This window comes from Phyllostomus hastatus, unplaced genomic scaffold (genome assembly GCF_019186645.2).
Source record: "Phyllostomus hastatus isolate PE091 unplaced genomic scaffold, TTU_PhHast_1.1 phas_contig_244, whole genome shotgun sequence".
NCBI classification, from domain to species: Eukaryota; Metazoa; Chordata; class Mammalia; order Chiroptera; family Phyllostomidae; genus Phyllostomus; species Phyllostomus hastatus.
Window position 1 is genome coordinate 3494416 of NW_025333796.1, and position 19413 is coordinate 3513828.

At 53.5% G+C, this 19413-nt stretch overlaps 1 protein-coding gene across 3 annotated transcripts in view; it reads right to left on the reverse strand.

Moving 5' to 3' along the window:
• Nucleotides 1–5373: 5373 nt before the first annotated feature.
• NCAPG2 (non-SMC condensin II complex subunit G2) overlaps nt 5374–19413 on the reverse strand; it is a 50857-nt gene continuing 36817 nt past the window's right edge. For all 3 annotated transcript variants that reach the window (XM_045837785.1, XM_045837784.1, XM_045837786.1), the window contains exons 22-28: nt 18828–18927; nt 15282–15466; nt 13888–14028; nt 11848–11951; nt 10954–11054; nt 9231–9330; nt 5374–5766 (exon numbers count right to left, since the gene is read on the reverse strand). In XM_045837785.1, coding sequence (XP_045693741.1) covers nt 5715–5766; nt 9231–9330; nt 10954–11054; nt 11848–11951; nt 13888–14028; nt 15282–15466; nt 18828–18927 — 783 coding nt within the window. In that variant the 3' untranslated portion in view covers nt 5374–5714. The remainder of the gene's footprint in view (nt 5767–9230; nt 9331–10953; nt 11055–11847; nt 11952–13887; nt 14029–15281; nt 15467–18827; nt 18928–19413) is intronic.

A 19413-nucleotide genomic window follows, 5' to 3' on the forward strand; every position in this document is an offset into this window, starting at 1 on the left:
TTCCCAGGGGGCCGGGGATGGGGGGTTGGGGGGTGTGACACTGGCCTCCCTCACATGCACCGAAGGGTCCGCGGGGAGTCAGCAGCACACCTGTCCTGGGACAGAAAGGCAGAACTTTCTCTGCCAGGCCCCGGGGGCGGTGATCCCAATGCTGTCCCATGCAGAGCCCCAGACCACACGGGGCTGGCCCACACTTCAGTGTGGCTGGAGCCCGTGGTAGACCTGGGTGGGAACATCACCTGGACAGGGAACGTTAGGGCTCCCTGGAGCTCAAGCTGTGCAGGGTCTGAGAGCTCGTGTCAGCCAGGTGTGGGGGGTGGGGTGTCCTCAGCCTGGAAAGGGGAGGGGCTTGTGGGAGCCTAATCTGGAGGACCAGCTGGGAATGGGGGCTGGAGCGTGGAAGCCCCTCCTGAGATCTGAGCTCCTGTCTGGGCCTCAGGACTCCCTGGGGTGGTGGGGGCGCTGAGATGGGATCTGCCAGTGGTCCTCCCCTGCTCCCTGTAGCCTGGCCCTGTGTTGGCCACTGTCCCAGGGTCTGGGGAAGGGCTTCCGGGACCTGTGTACTCCCCAGGAGTCAAGACCGGGGTGCAGCTGTGGTGTTGGTGTCGGTGTGTGTGTCGGAGACAGCGGGCATGAATGTGTGTGAGGATGTGTATGTGTGGCGTGTGCCCCTCACAGGTAAAGCTCATGCCGGACAGGCCCAGGAGGAAACTCAGAAGCGGGAGGGCAGGACATGGAACTCCATTCACTGATGTCACTTTGTGATGCAAAGGACCCGTTACCAGTTACCCTCACTCCATTTCTCTGTCATAGACGAGGTTCTATGTCATCACACATCTGCCCAAATGACAGTCACAGTCACCGCAGCTCTCCAAGGACCACAGCCTAACTTCGCCCAGGACGACTCGGAGGCAAAGTCTGGGCACACTCCACCTGCATTTCAGTGAAGGAGGGAGGAGCTTAGGGCCCCTCCCGAGCCTGCATCCTGGAGGCTGTTTGCTTTTGGGGCTGTGGTTCAAAGGAGCCTGGACTGTTTGTTCTTCCATTGTGTGGCTGGGTGTCTTCCTGAACCTGTCCTGCTTCACCCAAGCGCCCCAACCTCAGGACTCCCGTCACGTCAACACTGGGGGGTAAACGCCCCAAGAAAGGGAAAGTGGGGAACCAGAGGCAAGGAGGTGACGGTGACAAAGGCACTGGGAAGCAGCTGCAGACCCACGGGATGGCCCCAGAAAGAGGGAGGACGGCTCTGCCATTCCTGTGTTCCGATCAGAGCAGACCAGCCCCGGGCTGCGCTCCACAAGCCAAGGTCTCTCCTCTGCCAACATGACAAAGGCTGAGGGCAGAGAAGTGGAGTGTGTGGAGGAGGCAGGGAGGGAGCCATTCCTACACCCTGCTGCAGGCCGTCACCCCACAATGCTGCCCGCCCTCCAGCATCCTGGTGTCACCAGGAACCAATCATCACTCCGAGGCCTCCTCTGGAGTGCCCTGTGCTCCCTGCACCCCCTACCGCAGCACCTCCCTGCACTGAACACCACCACAGGGAGAGGGAAGCTCCACCCCCAGTGCTGTTCCTGGGCCCCAAAGCTCAGAAGGAAAGGACTGGGTGGGCTGAGCACGTTGGAGGCTGTGTTGCCGACAGCCATGCAGCGTGTTGTCTGTGAGTGCCGTTCCCCTACGGCCACAAACACTCCAGGTTATCTTTGTGGGACTTCTCCCCTGGACATGTGTTCGTCCAGATGTGCCTCAGGCAAAGGCCTGGGCTTCATGGAGGGCGGGCAAATGCTCTGTCCTGGAATGTTGGTCACAACCAAGTGACCTGAGCTGGCAATGGTGGGCGCCGAGGGCTGCAACTGGCTCCCGAGCCTGCTCCCCACTCCCTACTGGCACCTGCGTCTCTGCCTCACACACTGCCCTCTGCTTTGCTGGGGCTGCTGGAGGCCTCTGTGTGGCTCCTCTGATGGGTTTGCTGGCCTGTGTAAGTCGCCAGGCCTCAGACTTCTTGTTACTGAGTAACAGTCACCAGCGGGGAACAATCAGATGAAATGCTAACTTCACAAAGACCAACTAGGCCCCAGACCGTGATCACGATGACAGAGAGGCACCACGATTATCTCCATTCTGCAGGTGAGGGGACAAGCTGAGGAGATCAAACCGTCTCCCCAAGATCCCACAACCACTGAGTGGTGGAACTGGGGCTCAAAGCCATGGCAATCTTGCTTAGAGTCCAGAGACATCCTGCCGTCGCCACACTTTCAAGTTCACCGTCTGATCACTTGGTGAGAAAAGTCCTGAAGCTGGTCCTCATGACGGCGCCTCAACGCCTGCAGAGCAGGTGGTCGGCCAGGGGGTCGATGCCATGGGCGCTGGGCATCTCAACGGGCTTTGCCCAATTATATCAGCTTCTTTCACTTCAGGTTGGTGGTAGGAGACCAGAAGCCTCTTGCACTGATCTTCACCAAAATTTACTTGGCAGAGGGTCACATTCTCTCAACAAGCTGACTAATCCACGTGCTTCTGGAAGACATTCATATCCTCTGGTGCTTCCCCAGAATGCTCTAGATGGAGAGGTGGTACCTGGAACCCTGGCTGAGTCTCCAGGCGCAGAAGCAGAAAGGGATCAAGTCAGAGCCCTGGGCGCTGCCCTCCCCTCAGGGACACCTGGCTCAGGACCTGCTTCTCCTCGCATCGTCACCCAGCACGCAGGCATCTTGACCCACGGGTGCACGAGACAAAGAAGGAGGCCTTGTCAGACCAGGGCTGTGCCCAGCGGGGTCTCCGTTCTCTGACCAGTTCTGCTTGGGGCCGGGGCGCAACGTGCCCAAATGTGCCAGCTCTCACCAACGGGGCCGCTTCCCATCAGAGCAACTGAGTGTTGTTGCCACGTGGACGTCAGGACAAGGCTCTGTCCAGCGAGGCACCACTCGTCCCCCCGCAGTGAGCGAGCCCGAGGACCACAGACCACCCAGCCTTAATGGAGAGAACAACGGCCCCCTTTGGAGAGGCAGGTACACACGTCCCTGAGCACACGGAGCAGAGCTAAGGCTGCAGGGTGGTGGGCTGAGGTCCTAATTCAGAACTGATATGATGTTCGCTGGCAGAGCCAAAGCAGCACAGCTTTGCATTCCATTTGGACTCTAGCTCCCACCTGGCAGCACTGGAGAGTCGGGTGACTTTTGGGGACGGGTGGAGAGCAACCCTCACTCCCGCTGTGAAGTATTAGTGACAGCCCGGGTGCCCCCGTGGGGCCCACACCATGTGTGAATCGGCAGCATGAGCTTCCTCACACAGCACACGCTGCAGGGCGTAGCAGGGATGTCTGAAACCAGGAAAGGGGAAGCATGTGTGCCAGCTCCTGTTTCAGGGGCTTTGTCTCGACACCTTGCTGGTGGGAGAGGGGGAGCATCACGCAGACTTTAGAACTAGAGTCGGCACCCTACATGACCGGCCCAGGTCTCACAGCTCAGGAGGCTGCACCGAGCGGGAAGCCAGACCGGATGGCACAGCCACGCCAGAACGTCCCACGGCTGTCTCAGAACTCCGGGACCGGGGCGCTCCCGGCATGACCCTTCCCAGGGACGCTGGGGTCCTGTGCAAGCTGCACGAGAACCAGGCTGAAGAGGCTCCTCCTGGCTGAAGGCGAACTGCGTGATGTTTAAAGAAACAACTGCACCGGAGTCAAACCCATCAGGCCCAGATACGCGTTTGCTCACCACGACACCAGGACTGGTGCCCCTCAGGGCCGCACAGGCACCGGCTCCCTCTTCCACGGACTGTGCAAGAATCAGAGCATTTTTCCTGCCCGATCGCAATCATCAACTGTCGGTAACTGCAAGTGCGGCAGGACATCATCCACGTGGCGGAAGACGTTTTCTGCCACCTCGGCCCCAAAGCACCAGTTTGGGCAGTCGCCCACGGAGTTTGCAGAAGGCCCCGAGTCTAGCAGGGCAGTTCCGGCGCGTGGCCGGAGTAGAAATCCAGGGCTGGACACACTGGGGAGGGGAGAGGGACAGGTTTGCTCCACCGTCGCCTCTCCCAGGGCCCAGAGCCCCTCTGTCCCTGATTGCTCCCGCACAGGAACCTGAGAGCATGTGAGCACCGGGGCCCAGCTGTGTGGACATCTCTTCCCTCACCCCATCGAGTGCCGAGGTCCCTGCACGATCCTAATAACTGATTTTATTTTTAGACAGATGGGAAGGGAGGGAAAAAGAGAAACATCAATGTGTGGCTGCTTCTCCTGCACCCCCTACTGGGGACCTGGTCTGCAACCCAGGCCTGTGTCCTCACTGGGAATTGAACTGGCGACCCTTTGGTTCGCAGGCCGGTGCTTAAAACACTGAGCCATGCCAGCCAGGGCTGGATGCATTTTTTTAAAATCCATCAAACTGTTGGCTTAAGATCAGTATTTTTTCACTGCATGTAAAGTATTATTTGGTTTTTAAAATAGTGAAAGCAATTTCTCTGGAATTTCAGAGATCGGGCTGGGGTCCCATCGCAGCGGTGCTGCAGCGTGCTGAGGGTCTTGGAGAAGACACAGGAACGTCGTCAGGTGCACACGAGGCGGCCTGCACTCAGCAGCCTCACCCACCTTGTGCCTCGGCCAGAGCACATCACACGGCCAACCCAGGACACCGGCCAGTGAGGCCCCACAGTGGCAGGATCTGCGTGTTGCCTGGTGAGCTGTGTGGGCGTATGGAAGCTGGCCTGGCCTACCTGAGAAGCACTCCCCGGGAACGCTCAGGACTTGGAGGCGTGCCAGGTTCATGCGGCCCCAGATCAAAAGCTCTTCCACCGACAGGACCCAGTGCTTTGCTGTTTGCATTAACCCAGCACACCCGAGGTTTCTGCGCGGACTGGCTGCAGCCTGCTGTTGGCAACGGCGTGAGAGCAGTCTGTTTAACTTCCTGGAGAAACAGAGGCCCTGAAAACTGGGCGCTGCGCTGCTCTTCTGCCAGGGAACTGAAGACAGGATGAGCATGTGACTGAGGAACTCACTTCCCACCTGTCACTGGGTGGCCTCCCAGGCCCCAGGGTGCTGACCAGCCACGATGTAGGACCCGTGGACAACAGGGTTCAGGGATGAATGGGGAGACTTCCTGGTAACCTGGGCAGGTGCAACAGGACAGAAGTCTGTGGGCACCGTGACAGCTCTCAGGAGGAAAAGATAAAATATCGGTAGTTCAGCCTCAGATTGAAGGGCTCCCATCTGTAGCCGCAGGGCCTGTCTCAACCTCAGGGAGGCGGCTCCAGGCCCCTGCGTGTGGCCTCCCCTTGCATGGCTGTGGCCTCAGCCACTTCACCTTCTCCTGGTAGGAGACAGTTCCCCAAGAATGCAACCCTTGTCCCTAAAGGGAAGAACTCAGACTAGTATTTTTAAATTATACAGACAGGCACCATCATTGCTTTATTGCCATTTACAAGCAATATTACATATATATAAAAGTAATTTTTAAAACCACCAGGTTTGCTAGAAAGGTGTCTTTCCTTTGCTTTGCTTTGCACCATGGGTTTCTGGAGTCCTTTACATTAAATATATTATTCTGCAGGCACTGGGCAAACATTTAAGAAAGTTTGAGCTTCCTACTCACACCTTCCCCAAACAAATCCCACCTTTTCTATTATATGGGGTATTAACATTAAAAACACTAGGAAAATACACATTCATTTCCTGTAAATTCCTTTTCTCTATTTTTACATATTCAAAGATGTTGGCTCTGTTATGAATTCAAAAATGCTCCCAAAGTTCTTGATGATGATTCGTAGAGGAATCTGAAACACAAGGAAAGAAAGAGTTGGCTACAGGAATAAGTAACCAAATTATCCAAACGTACATTTTCACGAAGTAAATCTAAAAATGGATCTGCAACCGAACACACTTAAAAAGGAGGTAGAAGCAACCTGTCGCCGTCTCACGACTATCCTTGCACACCAGTGGGGAAGGAGACCACTGTGTCTGAGCGGATATCAGTAAGGGAGCGTCGTCACCGTCCCCACAGCCAGCAGCTCAGGGCCCCCAGGACCCCTCCACACGAAGGAGAGGCAGGCTCACTGGCCGTGCTTCCGCCGGCATGCCCCACCCTCGTCTGGGGGGCTCTGCACCCCCGCGCCAGGTGCGCAGCCAATGCGACCACAACGCACGCACTTCCCTCTCCAGCACCCACAGCATGAGCTTGTCCCTTCCCCACAAGGTCCCCCTCTTAGCTGGACACTCGCCCCCGGCTCAGTCCCAAGACCTTCAGACACACCTCACTCCCCTCTCCCCTGCCTGCCCCACTGAGTGTTCTGTTCTCGGACTTCGTCTGAACTCTGAGATACTCCTGTGGCGCGATCCCTCAGATCACCTACGATCTGGTTCTCAACAGTGGCATCTCTCCTGTGTGCTGGTGACAGTTTAGTCAAGGGTTTAGTTCTAGATCACGTTTTTGGGGCTATAGGTGATTTCTTCCTGAAAGACTCACTGTCAGTGGCCGGGCTGGCCCCCACCACTCCTGTGTCAGTGGGTGTTTTGACTATTCCTCTCTAGCTGCTGGGCCACCCTGTGTGTGGTGGTTCTTGTCTGTGCCCTGTGGACACTTGGGGGGAGCAGAGACAGGGAAGCTGCCACCACAGCAGCAAGCAGGGCCTCTGCCCCTAAAGAGACCCCACCACTCTCTGGTCCTGCAGTCTCAGCAACAGAGAAGACCTTGCCCACTGGGTCAGCTTTTCAGGGCCCAGAGAGACCAGGGCAGTCCATGAGGGCTGGTGTCAGCCAGACCCAAGCTCCCTGGTGGCCAAGAGGGAACACCCTTCGCCACACCCAGGAGCAGGACGCATGGGAGTCACACACACCCCAGGATCTCAGATTTATTTTTAATTACCCAAAACCATTATCTCCTTTAAGTGAGCCTAAGCTTGAAAATACTTAAGAGAAAAACATTAGGTCCCCTTGACAGAAGCGCTGTGAACTACAGAGCAATGAGCCGTCCGAGCTGACCTGAGTCCAGACTGGCTTTGAGCCAGCCGCCACAGGCCTCCAGTGCCATTGCCCCTGGGGCTGGCAAGGCCCGAGGGCCAACTGGCCCAAGACCAAACTGTGGATAAGGACAGAGGTGGGCTCAAACCCAGGCTTCTGACTACCCAGAGGGCCTCAGACTAAAAATATTCAGCTATTCCCATGTTTATTCATGCTCCTGTTACTTGCGTGGAATGTAATATGTCCACCAAAGAAATGAGTATTACTAAAGGACAAAACGAATGAGATGTTGGAGCTGGAATGGGCAAACCTCAGACAAATTCAACCCAGGGCCAGCTCCCTCTCGTGTGTGACAAGACATTTGGACTTGGTGACGTGTTCACCCACTGAGTCTAACTGTCTCCACACACAGGCCAGAAGCCTGTGGTCTCCACAGCAGGCTGTGCTCCCATGCTGGCAGCACCCCACACGGCCACGGCCACGGCCACGGGGGACACAGGGCAAGCAACGACCAGCGTGCTGACAGAGGAGCGCTCTCACTTACGCGGCGTGCACGCTTGGTGACGACAGACGCACATCTGAATGAGCCGTGAAAAGCAGCCAGCCCCAAACCCATAAAAAAAAAGACTATTAAAACTACAGACAGCAGAAAGAGCTGGCTCAGTCAGGGAGTGCTGCTTCCCTCCAGGCGGAGAGACAGACCAAGGCTGGGGCCGCACACAAGCGAGTGACAGTGGCGAGTGCCTGCAACACGGGCACGGGTCACAGACCCCGTGAGACATTCACAGGGTGACACGACCCTTGAGAACACTTCCACTTCCACAGTCTCTGATCGTGACCCTATGCTACTCACAAACCACTGACAGAAGCAGCGCACAGACTCGACGCTGGCACCCGCACAGCGTCCCTGAGAAAACACGTCTGGTTCATGGGGCGCCATGCTGGTGAGGCGGTCCAGGGCGGTAGCAGTGGCTGTACTCGGTGCCCAGCAGACCAGCTGACCAAACGCCAGCCCTGCTGCAGAGAAGGCAAGTCTGCACACTAAGAAAGCGCTGGTGTCTACTCTGGAGCCTGCGGTACTAAGGGACCCAGGGGTCCTCGAGACTTCAAGGTGCTGACCTGCCTTCACATCTTTCCTCCAGCAGGAGTCAGTATTCCAAAAACACGGTCTTAAATCTTAGTGTTCATCTCCCATCAGGTTGATTTTTGGGCACTGGATTTTCCAATGTGCTTCTCGCATATTTATGAGAGAAGCCAGTGTTCCACGGTCCCTACCTATTCATTTTCTTGGATGTTTCCTCTTTAAAAGGAAGAACTTTTTCTTTCCACCCGTGCATTAGCTTAGCCACACAGTTGTTGAAACAATGGAGCAAAAACCATTACGCAGCCTGTACTTAAATTCTGTTAAAATCCTTTTCCTTCCAGAGTGTTAAGTGGTGTGAGTTTTGAACTTCTGAGGCCTTTTTCCTCTCCATGTGTCAGTAGCTAACACACTCAAGTGATCGCCTCGACACTGCACAGGGGGAAATGGAAGAGATTCCTAGCAAGGAGCAAAGATCCCCCCTTCCTCGTATCTTCAGAACAGGACACACCGTTCTGCGTCCCCAACACTGTCCTTGCAAATGTTATTGCTACCACAGAAATCCTCTGCAGTGCTTGGACTTCTGAGACGGACGCCCTGTAAAGATAACTCATCATTTCCACAGCAGGTGATTCTGACGGCCACAGTCAGTATCTGTGCCCGGTGAAGGTATTTACGCTGCCATGTGTTTCCTGAAATATACAAATGCTCCTCAGTTTTCTCCAAATCAGAGGGCCACTTCCCTTTTCACTGCCTTGTCTAGAAATAATACTCGGCAGTTTTTAGGATGAAGTATAAAACTGAACACGTTTCCTTAGCTCACAACGAAGGAGACCCCAATGCCCCACTCCAGTGCCCAGGTCAAGGCTTCCTTGAGGCACGGTGCTCAGCCTGGACAGTGGGGTTTTCTCTTCCTGGCCTGATCCCTGTGGAGCATGTGGGTCCCCTGCCAGGTTCCCAGGGGCCGCTGCCCCAAGACCTCAGGGGGTGCCGTCCAGCTGGCAGCTCCCTGACCTGAGCAGGATGTGGAAGCTGGCTCCCCCAGCTCCCTGCCCCTGGGGACAGGATGCCCAGTGAGTCCTCCCGGGGCCTCAGGGCCTCTCTGGCTGTAAGCAGCGAAGTGAGCACGTGTGGTGAACGCACCCACGGAACAACGAGCTCTTCTAGGATCGTCACCCTGTGGCATGACCGGCGCTTTACCTTTCCATGCTGTCCTCCTCCAAGGTTATCTCCATGAACTTCTTTAGTTTTCTGTGAACAGTGGCTGCAACCTCCCTCACTTTTGGACTTTTATGTTTACCTGTATTAAGGGCAGAAAAATGGTTTTAGCACGACCACACAAGACACACCTCCCTGCCACCGAAACAAGCAGTCCAGTCTGACAGAGCCTCCCCACTGTGCCTCGGGGCTGACCCCTCACTGAGCACGGACAGCAGTGGTCCCCTCCCAGGGAAGCGAGGGCCAAGCGCTAACGAAGCCCCTCGAAGCCCTGGGGCAGAGTTCCGATGAACGCACCCCGAATCTGTCCATCGGCAAGTGCACGCTCACCTGTGCCTCCATCGGAACGACAGCCACCACAGTGCCGTCACCACCTGGCAGGCAAATATTGGGCTGGCTACAAAGTTTGTTTGGTATTTTCCGTAGGATGGCTTTAGTAGCACTTAGTTGTCTTTAACTTCACCCAAAACAATTTTGTTTCAGCATGCATTACAAAAAGAACTTATCAAAATTGGCATTTTTTTGTGCAGCCATTTTAATATTGAAGATGGAATAAATATGCAACGTTTTGGCATATTATGCTTTATTACTTCAAGAGAGGTAAAAACACAACTGATACACAAAAAACAATTTGTGCAGTGTATGAAGCAGGTGCTGTGACTGACTGATCGAATGTGTCAAAAGCAGTCTGTGAGGGTTTGTGCAGATTCCTCACTGGACGATGCTCCACAGTCAGGCAGACCAGTTGAAGCTGACAGCGATCAAATCGAGACCGTAATTGAGAACAATCAACGTTCTACCACATGGGAGAGAGCCGACACACTCGAAATATCCAAATCAATGAAGTTATTGGTGAACATGTAATATGTGCCTTACATTCTACGGAAAAAAACGTATTTTTGGCCAACCCAATATTTAAATACCTATTAAATACCAGGTACTCGCCGGTAACCCACTCTCCATCCACACTCCCCCCCCGCCCCCCGAGTGCTGTTGGTCTCCAGATCCCCACAGATCTCCACGGGGACAATCGCCGTGGGGAGGCTTTTCTGAGGCCTGCCCCAGGCAAACCAGCTACAAAGTATTGTTGTAAGACTGCAGACAGAGATGTTTTAGGCGTTTGGGGAGAGCCTGTTTCTGTGTATCTAACAGCAGCACTCTATGTATGACAGACTATCTTAGAAAATGATTTCAACGTTACTGAAACTGAACAGAAACACAGGCACAGTAATCCACCTGCAGGGCATCACTGTGTTGTTCGCTGAGGAAAGGGTTTGGTAGGCCTCTCTAGGCACTCCCCGGCACGATTTCAACTGGCCAGGATATTCACAACAGGCAAGGGTACGGCTTAAGCAAATCAGCAGATACAGTAAATATTAACACCAACACATACCATCACTAGCAAAAATGCATTCAGATTTTTAAACATAGGTAATAAATGACAAATGCTCAGAAAAATTCAATTCTGAGGCACAGGAGGGACACGTAATGGGTCCAGTGTGGAAAGGTGACAGGGGAGCAGTAAGAAGCTCAGGCCAGTGGGTTACTGGCTGGTGCAGCTGGTCAAGCAGCGGGAGCCACACAGACCAGCGACAGAGCAGGGGCCCACACAACACGCGTGAGCCGAGGTTCTGGATGTCCCTACCAGGTCTGACTGAGGGAGACCCAGCCACAGCCCAGGCACCGTAAGAGAAATTTAACCAACCTTTATTAATAACCAAAATAATATGCATGACAGCCGTGAGACACACAATTCCTTCAATATCGTCAGTAGTAACACATGCCTTTAACTCATCTAAAAATGACCTGCAAAAAATACATATCTGAAATTACTCAAGAGCATACATTCAAACACTTTACAGAAAGACAAATGCAGGTCAGATCCATCAACCGCTGTGAATTCCAGTGCCCACACTTTTCACGTAAGTATGCCAAACCACACAGGTGAGACACTCAAATCGGAACAGGACTTCTGGTCAAGTGAAGGAAGCTACTCACAACACACACAACCAAAACTTAATGTTACTGAAAGATAATTCACAGCTGCTCAAATGATGCTTTTTAAACTTTCCATTGAACTTACCTGCCATTAAAGCTCCACAGGTACCAGGTATCTGCAGGACTATTCTTTCTTTAAATCATCAGTCTTGTGCAATACGTCACAAGCCTAGGACTTCAGGCCAGTGACACAGGGGCTGCGGAGGTGCATGCAAGCTGTGTGTCGAATGAAAGCCAGGCTGCTATCTGACCCGGTCACGTTCTGGGAGCTCACACAGTAAGAAGTGTTTTACCATGTGAACACTTTAAATGCTTCCCTCTCACTGAAGTTTAGTTACGAGAAGCATAACCAGAGATTATTTGGGTGAATATATTTTACAGAAAATTAGAAAAGTTCTACTTTATATACATTTATACAGCCCCAGAAAGGCTCTATAAGCATAATGTAAATATTTTTATTCACTGATAAAAGGAGAGATTATTCTGTGGAATGTTCTGTCACAGAAAAAAATCACAGCTCTGAGAAATTCTGTGAGGAATGGAGAAAAATCTGAGTGTTTGCAGCCACAACAAGAGTATCAGGATAGTAAAAAGTTATTACCTGACCACATTTGGAGATTTTATGATTATTCCTATTAGACACCTTGAAAACGGGGGCAGATCTGAAAGACACTCTGGGGGCGTGAGCTCTTCTACATCAGAAACCTAAAAAAAAGTAATTTCAAATCAGTAATTTATCAACAGAGACTGAGACAACTTATTTTACATAGCTTTGGATTTTCTTCAACACTTGAGAAAAGCTTTCCTGAAATTCAGAAGAATGACTTCACTAACTGTTGAAATTTCTAGAATAACTCTGATTAACCTATTACTATACACAGGGTGTCTTTCTTAGAGCAAATAGAAAAGACAATGTCACTCAACAAGCCTTCTGCCAGATACACTTTAATTTGATGTCGCCTTCTGTAGACAATGTCTTAAAGGCTCAACAAATTCAATTCGTCCCGTCAGCCCAGACCTGGTTGTCCCCATTTCGAACTCACCGACATTTTGAACAGGAGAACCCCTGGCTGTCGGGAGCCCTGCAGCCCACAGGGTCCTGGGCAACAGCTCCCTCCCTGGCTGTGAAAATGAGAACGGGGCAGACGCAGCCAGTGTCCCCTGGAGGGGCAGTGAGGACCGCTGGTCTGCACCCTGGCGGGCCCAGCCAGGCCTCTGTCCTCTGTCAGCACCGTGTGAGTTCAAGGCTGCCCATTGTCGGTGACGAACCCCACGTGAAGCGTGGCCCTCCCGCGGCCCACCGCCGCCTCTGCCTGCCTCGGGGAACGAGCCCCTCGCACGCACCGACCAGTCGGCACTCCCGACGGCCCCCCGAGTCTCCTCTGCAGGGCCCTCCCCGTGCTGCAGCGCCGCCCCGAGGTCCACCCTCGGGCAGACTCGAGCCTTGGGGTGGCTGTGCCTCACGACGGAGCTGCCAGACGCACAGAGGGAAAAGCCACAGTGCTGACCTGCACCAAGGGCAGCCGGACAGACACCATCAGTGAGGACATGCGACAGGAGTCCAGCAAACTTCTCTCAAGTGGCCGGCACATGGTGCACTTTGACCCTCACACCTACTCACCTCTGCCCTCGCAGCACAGAGTGGCCGCCGACAAGATGTCAAGGATGGGGCGGGTGTTCTCCAAAACAACTACTCACAAAAGCAGAGGGCAGGCAAGGTTCGGCCCATGGGCCATCATTGATTTATTTACCATTGAGACTATTTAGCACTGGAGGAAGTAAGTTCCAGTCCTTATTCTATGTATAATCGAGCAATTACTTTCTTAAAACAAATGACCTCCCTTCAAGTTCTAAGGAGGGCCTTAAATTCTACTGATGATTTAAAATTCAGTTAACTTCTCTTACCCGTGATTCTACAATACAAAACCGACATAACACACATCTACGTTTGTATGTCAGGGGCAGTCCCGCCAGGTCCCACCTCCTGTTGCTGAGGAAACCTGCATCCTCAGCCCATTTCGGCCTCCCTCAACGCACCACGCGCCCCCCAGGGAAAAGCAGCACTTCCTGTTCCGAGTTCAGTTGTCAGCCTGATCGTGATGAGTTTACAGCGCCCGGTGGGCTGATCAATAGAACAGGCTATTTCAAGGAAAGGAGCTGGTGCGCTGGAGGAGGAACGAACACATTACGTGCCCAGCTGCCTTCAGAGCTTGGGTCTCCTGTGCTCAGGGAAGAGAAGTCACATGCATGCCACCACGGCGCAGGGGCACGCATGCGTGACCCCAGCCACGTGTCAGGAGCCCTGCACCTGCTCACCACACTCCTTGACGGTCACCTCATCAGCAGAGAGGAATCTTAAGAACTGTTATTCGCTCACTTAAATCTCTAACCATGGCAAAAAGAAATGTTCACAAAGGACTCGTTTGGTTTTAATCAAGAATGAGGATATCCTTTGCTTACATTCCTAGTCACATGACTCTAAAGTACAGACTACCGGTGAGGTCCAGCGGCTGGAGAAGCAGAGCCCCCACTAGACTGAGTTCTTCAAATACTTGTTAAAACACAAAAGGCACTACTGGCAGAAAAGAGCACCTGGTATAGTCAACAAAACACACAGCAGATTCAGGACCACGAACTTCACCTTTCGCAGCCGGTGACTTATCTCGACGACAGAGGCAGCCATCAGAGTGGAGAGCACGCCGTGGTGGACGGGCGTGCCCGCGTGCCAGGACTGCACCGCTGTGATGAACTCGAGCAGAGGGGTCTGGACGGAGTACAGGAGCTGCGAGAGAGACACCGGCAGCGGGCGGTGAGCAGCAGCCCTGGAGCAGGAGACGCGCCGGCCGCCCTCCCCCAGGGGCAGGGGTCGCTCATCCACCTGCCCTTCCCCGCTGCCCGCTGCCCCTTCCTGCTGCGGACTCACATCGCTAAGCACCACGGCTGGGAGATGGCAGACGGGGTGGACGCCCACTCACAACCGCCTGCCCACCACTGTTTCCCCCGAAGTGGAGACAAAACCTCCAAGAACAAAAGCTGTCGATCAGGACAGACAGAAAAGGTGAAGGAGCATCACTGACGTCGAGGGGACGTCGGCCTGGTGCCCTGACGCTGCTGCTCAGCCAGTGCTGACAGACCAGGGAGAACACGAAGGGCCAGGTGCAGCCGAACCGCGCAGACAGACCAGACACGCGAGCCTTCTCGTCAGGCCGGCTCAGGCACGGACGGGGCTAGGAAAACCACGCCCACTAACCTTCAATTACCTCTGTCAGCGAAGAACAGAATAAAACGGAAACTTCAACGTTTCATAAACCTCCTCCCATCTGGGCACTTAAAAAAACCTTCATTAAAGAAAGGACAGCTCACTGCTGTTTTTAACCACTACTTGAAAGCAGTGGCCTCTCCAATGACAGGGCGGTCCAAGGAGCCGAGCAAACCTGGCACCCGGGTCACTCGGCCCCCAGCCAGCAAAGGGAGCTGGGGGCCCGCCCGCACGGTGCCTCATGTCCCGCCAGAGGAGCTTAGCACAGGAGGGGACGGTGAGCTAGGGCAAAAATTAGCATTTCATCAGGGAAAGTCTTGTCATCTACAGTCATCAAGATCAGCCTTCTCAAAAACATGTCACATTTGGAAAACTGTGACATAACAACTGAGTACTCAGGAGCCCTCTGCAGCTCACTGTCTGCCTCCTGCCCCACTGGGTGGGGGCGCTCTCCCTGCTGTCCTGTGACCTCCATGCAGGAACACCTGGCCCAAGGCCGACAGTCAAACCTGGGCTCCTGGCCCACCCTTACCTCCCGCCCAGGTGCAGATATTAGCATGTCACAGGCCAGCGTGCCATGCTGTGCAGGTTGGCAAGCACACCTGCAGGCTGGCACCTGGTGGCAATCCCCTACACTGTGCTGCCCCTTGCCCGACAGCCCAAGGACACAGCGAGTGCCGACACCTGCAGGCGGGTAGGCCCACTCCAGGTGCCCCGCCCGTCAGCTGAGCACGTCCCCCCGACACCCAGCCACCGCCCTGTGAGGCAGTGAGTACCCGCAGGCCTTCTTCCGGCTGCTTCCTGAAGCTCCAGGCCATACACTCCAACATTTTCTGAAAGACCTTCTGGACCATATCCAACAGCGTTCCCACTTCGTCGGAATCTGTTTTCTGCTTCAAGGAACTTCCAGTTATCTCTTTCAGAATGCCAAGGAGTAACGACACATAAAAGAATCCCTTCACTAGAAAGAAAATTGGAAAAGTCAGCTACCTCATCACGGAACTCGGGTGACATTATTACACATTTCCACTTAACATATGTGTATTAAGCTAACTTTAAAGAGCCAAGACCAGGTTAAACAGATCAATATAAACTTTAACATAAACAAAACCTGTTCCTTTTGATACAAAACCAATAGCTTCGATAGCAGTGCCTCTGACTCACGCGCTGAGAACCGGGTTCACGGCACAAGTGGACACTGGGTGCCTCAGAGTCCGGGTTAGAGAAGGTGTCTTATTTCTCCCCCAACAGCGACACCGAATCGGCGCGGGCTCTTCAGCACCAGCCTGGGACGACTGCCCGGGGGCTTTGGAAATGCGCTCTGACAGCCGCCCAGGCCGACTCCGCTCCCCTTCTAACCTGCTCCGCAGTGTGCTGGTCACCTTCCTCTCCCGAACCCCGCCCGCACGGTGCTAGGTTAATCTGGGACAAGGTTGTCCGTGTGTGAGTCCAACCCTACAACTCCTCCTAGAGATCTTCAATTCACCCCCACTTTAGATGGTGTAAGCTCCCTCGAGACAGGTGAGAAGCTAAGCCCAAACCCAAGTTTACGTGCTCAAGTAAATAAAATAAAGAGCTGTGTTCCAGTGGCATTTACTCTTCAAGAACTCTCTGGCACCACCAGAATCCATCAAGTTTCTAAAGTCTTTGCAAATATAGCAGAAACTTTTAAGAAACTAGTTATTGTTACTATTTAAAAGGTGGCCAGAGGACACACACCACCCACACCGGTGGTGGGCGCAGCTGAGGAGCAGGCAGAGGGGACGCCAGCCCCTGAAAGGAGGGGCCAACAGCTTGGGAGCAGCCAGCGTGGAGAGTGAGGCCCCTGGCAACAGGAGAGTCTGTTCTTGCAGCCACAGCAGCCGCAGGGCACGGGGGACACCACACACTTCACCGGCACCTTCAATTACTGACAAAAACCTTACTCAGAAGCTGAAAATTTTAGTTCAAGGTGATTCCATCATGTCCAAGCAGCGTGTGCCCTGGAACCACGCACACAGACAGTGCTTCAGTAACGTGACAAACTCCTGTGGCACACGGGCTCACACCCGTGGAGAAGACAGGACAGACCAAGCTCCTGCTTCCCTGGAGCGAGCAGGCGAGCAGGCCCCTGCTGGGTGGGCTGCGAGCGGACGACACGCCTGTGCGCCTGAGCCTGCACGCCGCTCCGGGTCCCCAGCAGGCCAAGGCAGGCCCTCCTGGTCCCCCGGCCCCTCCCCCAGCCCCACACAGGGGCCCTGGCTGCCGTCTGCCTGCCCTGACTTTTCCACCTCAGACCAAGCCCCGTATTTGCTGGCACTTTTATTAGAAAGGTCACCTTCCTTTCCACCTGCGCTATTTTTGCGAGGACTGTCACGTCTCAGTGCTGTCACACAGCCCATCCAACAGTCAGACCAAGTCACTGTCCCCACGGCCATCCCTGTCAGAGACTGGCTTCCGAGGCCATCTCTTCTGGGATATGCACCCTTCGGCCCGGAAAAAGCTGTGCTCCACTGTTCATAACACGTGGTGACTGGGTTTTTAATTAAAATGTGTCACTAGTCCAGTGAGCAGCGGACGCTGGGTCGGAACTGCTACACGGCTCAGCACAATCCCATCTGTGACGGGACTACAGCGATGACCACAGTGCTTCTCCCTGGGAAACCCTGATAGACACAAACCTTTGCACAAGTACAGAGTCACTGCAGTTTGCGCAGAGGCCGCGGCAGTAGCCTAGGGGCAGCGACTCTAAACCTTTCCATCTCCCGGCACACAGACTAGTCACTAACACTCTGCAGCACACCAAACAATACAGTTTTTGCTTATCTGACAAAAAAAAGGTATAATTTTGATTCATTCACACCAGACGGCTATTGTTGTGTTGGCTGTCATTTCTTACTTGACAGTCTAAGGGACGAGAGGTCAGTGCCCAGCTCAACAGTCAGGTGTTTCATGCTCTAAAATTTCTTGGGGACACCAGGTGAGGACTGCTGGCTTAGGGCCTTGCCCGAAAACTGGTACCTCTATGTGATGGAACCGGCAACACCGACGACCTGAAATTCTAGTTAGCTGTTCAGGAAAGTAAGTTTTATAAATATTAAAAATAGATTTAGCCCGGGGGGAAAATAATTCCTAAGTGAAAAGTAAAGTTAAAAAAAATGCAAATTATTTGTCGTGTTTCAATAATTAACCTTAAGTTGAAAATGCTATTTTCATAATAGAAAGTAAGAGTTATAAAGAGTTAAACAAAGAAACCACACTTTAAAAGCAACACTATCTGTTCTACTTGCTATGTAGTCTGTAACTGTGGATATTTTAAACAATGACGTGTGACCTGTAGTCACAGGCTAATTCAGGGCAACGCACTCAGAACCGCAGCGCAGCCCTGCAGCCGGAGCACCACCCTCGGTGGCAGAGGCATGAAGATAAAGACCCAGGTCTGTGGGACGCAACCATGACTGCAAGTGGCCAACGTCAGCCGAGCCACTACAGACACCCTAAGTCTAGTTTCCTAAACACAATGTTGAGTTTGCTACATGCTAATCTCATTTTCCATCTCTTCTTGCAAACACCTTGGCTTCTGAGAACTCAGCCAATTCTCTAGTTTCTGCGCATCTCTGAGGGGAGCAGGCGCAGCATCAGGATGTACAGTGACCACAGCTCAGAACCAGCACTGCACAGGGCGTGGCTGCCCAGGGCTGGGCTGGGTGGGGGTCACAGCCCCGCAGCACTCCTCTGAACCTGACTGTGACCACAGCCCCACTCTTCCTGCTGTCACGCAACGGGGGTGGCGAGAATGCGACCCGGGGTCCACAGATGGATGATGCAGACCACCATGGGGCCTGGGCCCAGGTGTCCAGCCCCTCCCTCTCTCACTGAAGATATTTCACTTAGTACCAAGTGTGTGGCCAGTGTGGCACTGGGGCATTAGTTCCTAGAAGTGGCCCCATCCTTGGGGTAACAGCAACTTCCCATTGCTCCTGGGGGACATCCAACAACCTGATTCATAGCACCGTTCTGTGATCTTTGCCTTTGAGTGCAGGGAGGGGCAGGGGGCTTGGTGGCCAGTGCCTGAGCCCACACATGGCCAACTCACCCGATAGCCAGCAAACCCAGTGAGCAAACCCCCGAGACCTTATCAGAGACTCTGGGCTTACTGACGTCTGATGCCATGCACAACTTCGAACTCTCTGCTGGGCCAGCCTGTAAGTCCTTGGTGTGGGCTAGTGCACATCACCTACTTGTCACCTGAAAGCAAGTCACGACCAGCAGAGTGAGGGAGGGAGAAGGACTGGTCTTGACTGTTCACTGTCCTGACCGATCCTTTAAGAAAGGACGAGTACCTGTGTGCATGATTCTAAGACTCCAGTGTAAAAGCTGTATCTGAAACTTGCAGTCACCGAGGCCGACCATAATGATGTCTTTGCCCACAGTCAGGTAGGTCTGTAAGAGAGACAGATGCGTGGACGTAACTCACCAGCCAAAGCCGATGGGCTGTAATTCCAGAAACCCCAAAGCACCGATCACATGCAATGCATAAAGTTACATTGAAATTATGCAGTTTATGCTTTGGAAAGGGTGAACTGATAACCAGATGCCACTGTAAGTATTAAGAGCAACATCACCGCCTGAAGTTATGACTTTAAAACAGAAAGTAAAGTCTTGAAACACCTGACAAACCCTATGAGGAAGAAGGTCTCTGTGTTCTACAGAATTCTACCCTAGAGCCCTGGCAGGTGTGGTTCAGTTGGTTGAAGCATTGTCCTGTAAACTGAAAGGTCACAGGTTTGATTCCCGGTCAGGGCACATGGCTAGGTGGCAGGTTCAGTCCCAGGTCAGGGTGTGTGTGAGAGGCAGCCTGTCGATGTTTCCCTCCCTGTCTCTTTCCCTCCCTTCCCCTCTCTCTAAAATCATTAAGCATGTCTTCAG